We start from the raw sequence: 8204 nt of genomic DNA on the forward strand, positions 1-8204 counted from the left end.
CGTGCTCCTCGCTGGGCAGAGCAGAAACCACGGCAAGCAGGCTGAGCCTCTCATCACATTGCCCTGAGCCCTGAGTTTCTCCTTATCCTGAGACCCTCCACCAGTCCTAGGCCCCAGCCAGCTACCAGAACCTCTGGTTAGGTAGGCTTGGGGTCTGCTGGGCCATGGACAAGGTCACAGGCTGAACTTGAGTGGGGCTCCTGGCCTCTTTGCTGGTTTCTGGGCTGGGCAGCAGACTAAGGCCGATGAGCTCTAGGCTGGGTTGAAGATAAGATTGGGACTCCTTCCTAGGGCAACAGGTGCGGGCACCAGCCCCAAGCCCCCTGTCCCAGGTGGGCTCTCCATGTTTAGGGCCCAGTGGGCCACAGAGGGGATGCCTTGGTGCCTAGGAACAAGCAGAAATAGGTCTTTTATGGTCCTGCACTTGTGGCCCCCAAAGGCAGAGAAGTAGGGCTGGTTGAAGCTGGAGGCGGGGCCGCTCAGACAGAGCCAACTCAGCACACACAAGAGAGGCCTCTGCTCAGCTGGTGTGAGTCTGGGGCGGCAGAGGAGTCCTGGCTCCATACCATTCTGGAAGGGCCCAGCCCACACAACTGGGACAAGGGTTTCTGCAGAGCTGCGATATCTCAGGTAAGTGGAAGACCATAGATGAGCCAGCCCTGGGGTATGCTGGATCTGGGACTGCAGAGTTCCCTTCCAGAGCAGGCGGAAACACTGAGGGTAGCTGGAACCCAGAGGCCTCAGCTGGTCGTAGCCCCTGACTCATCACGACCCAGGCATTGACATTCTGGAGACAGCAAAGGGTTCTGGTTGAGTGAAGCCAGAATAGGGAAACGAGAGCAGGGTTGGGGGGAAGGGGCCCAGAACATAGAGGTCACCTCCACTGTGCAGCCCCAGCCAGACCGTCACTCCTGGGCTCAGCCACACTCTGCGGTAGGACTGCTACTCGGTCACCAAATCTTGAACCCCCTTCACTGCACTGCACCCACCCCACCCCACCCCACCCATCCCGCTCATCCACATGCTGACGAGTCCTAACAGGCCTCCTTTGCCAGAGACAAAAATAACTATTTTCAAAATTCACAGCAGGGCTTTCGCCTACACACGCTGCATGGACTGGAAGCTGAAGGGAGATATGCAGAACGCAGTGTGCGGATAGAGGCCGCTACCCAGCCAGCAAGCCCTGAAACTCCCACGCCCTCCTCCCCACCACCCAGCCCGTGTCCCCCAACATACACACACGCCCAGCGGTGCCCAGAACATTTAGGGGGAGGGTTCTTAGTTCACTCACTGTGCAGAGGGACAGTGAGGCCCAGAGGGGGCCCGAGGCCACACAGAGGAGCTGGGGCACGACTGGACCAGAACCCACATGTCCTGTCCCCTGGACCATAGCCAGGACCAATGGTGAGCTCACACCTGGCCCAGGACGCACATGCACACACCCACACAAGCTCACAACAGCACTGCAGCCCTTGCTTCTGTGTTCCTACTTTTTAATCAAGTTCACGGGTTCCTCTACAACCATGACTGCGGCCAGTTCTCTACAGGCCTGTGAGGTAGGCAGAGCCAGGGCTAGCATCCCCTTGTGCAGGTGTGGAATTCGAGGCCCAGGGAAGAGGACTGGGCCCAAGGTCAGAGCAGAACCCAAATGTTCTGCTGGTTGGTGCAAGGCTCTTCACACAGCTGTTTCCACTACTTTTGATCCTGCAGCAACTAACAGTCAGGCCCAGTCCTCCCCTTCCCTCCCTGGAAGGGGAGCTCACCACCACCAGTCTGTCCCCAGGACTGGCCCAGGCCTCAGGAGGATCCAGGAAGGTCCCAGGTCCCTGCACCTCCAACCTCAGCACTCAGGGGATGGCTTCAGACAGAGGTCAGATCATAATGCCTCGGCTCGGGTCCAGGCCTGGAGCCTGCCATGTAGAAACCATGGCGCTTGAGGGCCCAGATGATGTTGTGCACTTCACCCAGGAAGTACCACCAAGGTCCAGGGTTCAAGAGCGAGGCCTTAAGTGAGCTAGGCAGTGACAAAGTTGGTGGGAACTTCACTGTGGCCCCAGGCACCAGATCCGCACCACAGAGCGACAAAGTCATCAAAGCTCATTCTCCAGATGAGGAAAATGAGGCTCAGAGAGCTCCTGCAGGTCACCCAAGGTCACAGAGCAGGTCAACAGAGAGGCAGGACTGGGACCCCAGGCATCCCAGTCTTGTTTATTCTCCCCCAAGCCCCAAACCAAGCTACCCACCCTTCAACTGAGAGACTCTACGGCCCCCATTTCCCTGAAGAGGAGGACTTGAACGGGAGTCCCTCCCTGGTGAGGAACAGGGCCAGCTTGTGTGGGGAAGTATCTCAGCCCCGCCCATCAGATCCGATGGGACATCAGTCTGGTGTTGAGTTTACGGAAAAAGGATCTCAGCTTGCAAATCTTGCATTTTTTCTTGCGTCGCCCCCTGGACTGGCTTCGAGCCCTGCCTTCCTCCTCCTCTTCATCTTCCTCATCACTGGCCCAAGGCCCCCATGCACCCCCATTAAAGTCAGGGTGGGCCCGGGGATTCTCAGCTGGGTATCGCACAGGGATAGCTGTGCGGTTATAGTCCACCAGGCGGGCCAGCAGGGCTCGGACCACATCCGGCCGCTGGCCAGCAAGGTCCTCCCGTTCGTAGGGGTCAGCACTGATGTTGAATAGCCACACAGCCTGGCGGGCACTGGCCATCCGCTCCAGGTTCCACCAACTGCCAGGGAAGGCAGCCAGTGTCTGGGGTGGGATCCAGTCGCCATAGCCGGGGTCTCCTGTCAGCAGCTTCCACTCGCCCACGCGGATGGCGGCCTGCACGGCGGTGTTCCAGATGCCGAAGCCGCCCTCCAGGGAGCCGTGCCGGGCATGGTTGTAGAGTGGGTCAATGTTGTGCAGAATCTCCGTGCGCGGTGAGGCCTGGCCCTCACTGATGGCTGGCCACACGTCATAACCGTCCAGCCCATCAGCTGCTGAGGCAGTGCCCCCTGCCAGAGCCACCAGGGTCGGGTACCAGTCAGTGATGTGCACCAGTGCCCGGCTTGTCCGTCGCTTTCTCTTGAGCAGGGGGCTGTGGACAAAGCCCAGGCCCCGCACACCCCCTTCCCAGTAAGTGCCCTTGCGTCCTCTCAGCGGCCAGTTGCTGCCCCCGGAGAAGGTCTGGCCGCCGTTGTCACTGGAGAAGATGATGACACTGTTGTTGTAGAAACCATGGCGCTTGAGGGCCCAGGTGATGTTGCGCACGGCCTCATCCATGCAGGTCACCATGGCCGCGTACTTCCTCCGCGCCACGTTGCCCATGGTGCGGTAGCGGTACAGGTACTCGCGTGGGGACTGCAGAGGCGTGTGGACCGCCTGGAAGGCCACATAGAGGAAGAGGGGCTGCCTGGGGCTGTGGCTGGCTAGGATGTGGCTGACGCGCTGGGCGTAGAGCAGAGTGGAGTACTGGCCGCTGAGCCCCCAGGCCACACTCTCACCCTCGTGCAGGTCGAAGCCGCACACCCCCGGGCCATCGCAGTTGTCATAGGTGTAGTAGTCCACGTTGCCTGTGAGTGAGCCCAGGAAGGTGTCAAAGCCCCGGCGCGTGGGCAGGCATTCTTTCCGGTAGAAGCCCAGGTGCCACTTGCCCACCATATGGGTAGAGTAGCCCAGCTCCTGAAGCTTCTGGGGCAGTGTCACCTGGTCCAGGGGCAGGCAATTGGGCTGCCGAGGGCGGATGATGGAGTGCTGAAGTCCTGTGTGGATCTGGTATCTGACGGGAAGAGGGGAGGATGCAAAAGTCACTGGTGAGGCAGAAACCACGGTCCTGGCTCCCCAACCTCCAACATTGACTCTGAGGTGGGCTCAGGTCCCAGCACTACCAGCGAGAAAAGTAAAGGAACCAGTCCAGTGCTGTGCTTAGTCACTCAGTCATGTCTGACTCTTTGCAACCACATGGACTGTAGCCTGCCAGGCTCCTCTGTCCATGGGGACTCTCCAGGCAAGAATACCAGAATGGGTTGCCATGCCCTCCTCCAGGGGATCTTCCCAACCCAGGGATCGAACCCAGGTCTCTTGCATTGCAGGTGGATTTTTACCAGCTGAGCCACCAGAGAAGCCCAACAATACTGGAGTGGGTAGCCTGTCCCTTCTCCAGGGGATCTTCCCAACCCAGGAATTGAACCAGGGTCTCCTGCATTGCAGGTGGATTCTTTACCAGCTGAGCTACCAGAGGAGCCCAGTAGGTGTTATCAAATGTGCCCAGCACTTCAAATGCATTAGCTCACTGAACCCTCAAAATCAACTGAACAAGTATTTATCATCTTACAGATGAGGAGGTTAGAGCCCAGAATGGTTAAGCCACTCAAGCAGTATCACACAGCTAGGAAGTTGGGGAGTTGAGCTGAACCCAGGCTAATCATGACAACAACAAAAACAAAGGCTGATGCCAAGCACTTGTATGCTCAGTATTGTGGCGTTACGCCCTTTATAGGAATTATCTCACTAAATCCTCACTTTAACCTAGGGGGTGCCTGTTGTTATTATTCCCATCTCCCAAATAAGAAATCAGAGGCTCAGTAAATTAAATCATTTAACCAGCAAGTCACACAATTAGTAATTAAAATTGGGATTTGTATCCCCAACAGTTTGACTCCAGATTTCAGAGTCCCTACATTCTAAGCCACTAACTTGTCATGGGGTCTAGAGCAAGTCCTACTCTCCTAAGAAAACTCCTATTCACTCTTAAAAGTCCAGCTCAAATGTTACTATCACTATAAAGTTTCTCACTCAAAGAATGAGCCACTTTTGCTTCTGGATTCTCACAGCATTTAGTACAAACCTTCACTGGTCCGACTTGGCCATAGTATTCTACTTGGCTGTACATACATGTTCTTGGGCCCAGTGATATTTAATGAGACTGTCCCTTACTCCTCTTTGTATTCCTAGTGCTCCAGAGATGTTTCAAGGACACTCAGTTACTTATGAAATGAATGAATGAAGAACGACACTCAAAGGATTTTAGAACCAGAAGGGACTCAAAATCATTTTCTAATTTATTCATCTCAACTCGAAAAGAAATTAAGGTTCCAAGGAAGGGAAAGACTTCACTTAAGTTCACTCAGTGGTCAGGAGCAGAGCCAGGACTTGAACATAAAGCCAATCAGAGTGCCCAAACCTTTTCTGGTAAATTAGGTGGCCACTTCTTTTCCCCCATGGAGGCCCCAGTTAGCTCATGTGAGGAGTGAGCTCGTTGGAATGGAACACATATAAAAACCTTCCAGCTCCCAAATGTTATGAGACCAGTTCTCAGGTGCCTGCCTGCAAGTTTATGTGACCCTGAGATCCAGGTCACTCACACAGCTAATGCCCTGAGGCAGGAGCAAACAGTGAGCAGAACTCTTCATTCCCCATTTATTCATTTCTATCCCATTTCTTCCTCTGTGGTCAAGGCGCCCATGTTATCTGCTTAGAGTGTTGCCTTCACTCAAGCTTACAAGTCCCAGACTAAGTAAGAAGCCTGGAACTTCACAAGTGTATTAGAACCCCACACCTTTTTCTCACTCCCAGGCATTCAAGTTAAGCCAGTCATGACCTAAATTCCTGATACCTTTAAGCCGGGGACTGGGGTGCATTTTTCTGTTTTGATTTCCTTATCTTAAAGCTGTTTTGGTTGTTAGCTATCATTAGCTACTACTGCCATTTTTAACACCATAGGCTGCACACACTATTTCACTTACTTTACCTAAGTAACCTACAGTGAAGACTGTTATTACCTCCATTCCATTGATGATAAAACTGAGGCTCCCAAGAGTGCAGCAACAGGCCCAAGTTCAAGACGGCTGGCAAGCAGGAGCGCTGAGCTTTGAGCCCAGGTCTCTGTAACTCACACTCAAAATCTCTCAGTGATGTGGCCTCTGCAGACCCTGGGTCAAGCTAATGAACATTTAGATTTGAAACAAGTACCCAAGGGCCCTGAGTGGCAGCAGGCCTGTTTTTTGCAGGGGCTGGACACCATAGAACCCTGCTTGGTAAAGTGGGTGGGCCAGCTAAGAGTCACTGTAGTCTGTCTGCAAGTGAGTAACATGGGAAACTGGCTCTCCCCAGCTTTACCAAACATGACTGGATGCACTAACAAACACTAATGAGAGTAGTCAGCATCAGTCAGATGGAGCCAGCTAGCTGCAGGGGGCGGAGGGCAGACGCTGCCCAGCCATGCTCAGATAACCCTGCAGATGGGGGGGTGGGGAGGTGGCAGGGCTGGAACGCTGCCCTGCATGCTGCTCATTCCCCTGCTTAAACCAAAAGTCATCTCTCAGAGAGAAATGCTAACTTGAGCACCACTCTTGGGAATGCAGATTCCTCCTCCCTCTTCTGGAGGCTGGCTAACATTTGGTCTTTACTGTCGGCCCTCACCCCCAACTCATACACTCGCGCCCCTTCCTCTTTCCGGTTCTCTCTCTCAGTTCCTAGAGCTGAAGTGCCAGATTGAAGAAAGAAAAGGCACCTATTTGATTCCCAGCTCCAGGGCCCCTCTAAGCACCTGGCTTCTCAGCCTTCTCTCCTACCCATCCCGAAGCTGGGCACAGGCACCGAGGTTGGCCCTCCCTGACTCTGTGACTCAGTTTCTCCCATCCAGGAAACAGGAAGACTATGGCTCTGGTTTCTGAGATCACGCTAGTGGCTTCTGGATGGAATTTGGAAGAAAGCACGCCTTGGACCCCATCCAAGGAGGATTAGCTTCAGCCTTGCCAAAGGATTTTCTCCTAAGTGGCCAGAGTTTGCCTTCCACACCCCCACCTCCTGTTTCCCTGCTCTATTAATCCTGTAATCCTACCACCTTGCCTGTGGACAACTCCTTACGGAGAAAGCAGCACGTCTCCTTGGGGCTCCCAGCCAACTTGGGAGGATTTTGCAGATGAAAAAACAGAGGCTTTGAAAAATGAAGTAGCTAGCCTAAGGCTACACAGGTCAGGCATCCTGTGTGTGCCTTTCTCCTCCACCTATCCACTCCCTGGCTTCCTCCCAATGTCATCATTAAATAGTTTGGATGCCCTAATCCTTTCAGTATCATAGAGGCTGCCATTTATGGATAACCAAGACTATATGCAACTGGTTCCATCCTCACCACTCTTTTTCAAGATTAAAATCTGTTCTTTACCCCATTTTATGGACAAGAAAACTGAGGCTTAGAGAAGTTACATACCCTGCTCAGGGCCTCAGTGTATGTAAATATTAATAGAAGCAACATTCAAACCTAGGTGTCAGAGGCTTCCATGTTCCTCTAATGAAGAGATGATCAGATGTCTCCTTCACATGGTGTGGAGTCTGAATGTCCTAGAACATCAGAGGGAGAAGATCCCCAAAGATGATCCAACCCATTCAGTGTACAGGTAGGGAAACCGAGGCCCGGAAAGGGCAAAGGTCTTTACTAATGATCACACAGTCAACTGGAGACAGAATTGGCTATGAGCCGGGGCTTTCCCAGTGGGGTTAATGTCAGTACAAGTGAAACCTACAGCTGGGTTTATTTGGGGCTTGGACCAGCATCAATGGCTTGGGTCATGCTTACCTGCCGGTGAGAAGTTGGCTCCGTGAAGGCGTGCAGATGGGCTGGATATAATAATTCTCCAACTTGACACCCTCGGCTGCCAGGCGGTCCAGCGTGGGGGTTTCAATATCTGAGCCATGGTAGCCCACGTCGTGGTAGCCCTGGTCGTCTGTGAGGATGAATATGATGTGGGGAGGCTGCGGTGGAGCAGCCGAGGGGTGCTCCACGCCGGCCTCCGCAGGCGCGTCGGCCACCAAGCTCGGCTTGGCCCAGTCCCAGGACAGGTAGCCGAAGCCGAGCAGGCTGACCAGAGAGAAGCCGGTGAGGGCGTGCATCGCCATGCCGGCCCGTGCGTCCCGGCGCGCAGGGCTCCCAGGGCCTCACCGTCTCGCGCGCCCAGGGCGCACGGCCCGCACGCCCGCCGGCCGGCTGGCCCGGACGTTGCTAGAGCGCTCAGCGTCCCCGGGGGGCGACCCAGCGGCCGGTCCGGGACTGGCTGGACGGTGAGGCCAAACCTGCGCGGCCGCAGCGGGGCGCTCTGAGGAGGTAAGGCCCGCGACCAGCAGCCTCCCGCCGCCCCAGCGCCCGCCCTGCGCCGCTCGTGTCCCTCTCCCCTAGTTCAGCCAGGCCAGCCTGAGACACGGTGTGGCGGCTTCCAAAAAGTG

At 54.9% G+C, this 8204-nt stretch overlaps 1 protein-coding gene across 1 annotated transcript; it reads right to left on the reverse strand.

The window, feature by feature from the left end:
• Positions 1–1476: 1476 nt before the first annotated feature.
• ARSI (arylsulfatase family member I) lies at positions 1477–7970 on the reverse strand. The gene is made up of 2 exons (XM_061151730.1): positions 7561–7970; positions 1477–3762 (listed from the first exon to the last, which is right to left on the reverse strand). The coding sequence occupies exons 1-2, from the start codon at positions 7878–7880 to the stop codon at positions 2361–2363; spliced, it is 1722 nt and encodes a 573-aa protein (XP_061007713.1). The 5' UTR covers positions 7881–7970; the 3' UTR covers positions 1477–2360.
• Between the last annotated feature and the right edge of the window lie 234 nt (positions 7971–8204).

The sequence above is a fragment of the Dama dama genome, chromosome 9 (assembly GCF_033118175.1).
Source record: "Dama dama isolate Ldn47 chromosome 9, ASM3311817v1, whole genome shotgun sequence".
NCBI lineage: Eukaryota > Metazoa > Chordata > Mammalia > Artiodactyla > Cervidae > Dama > Dama dama.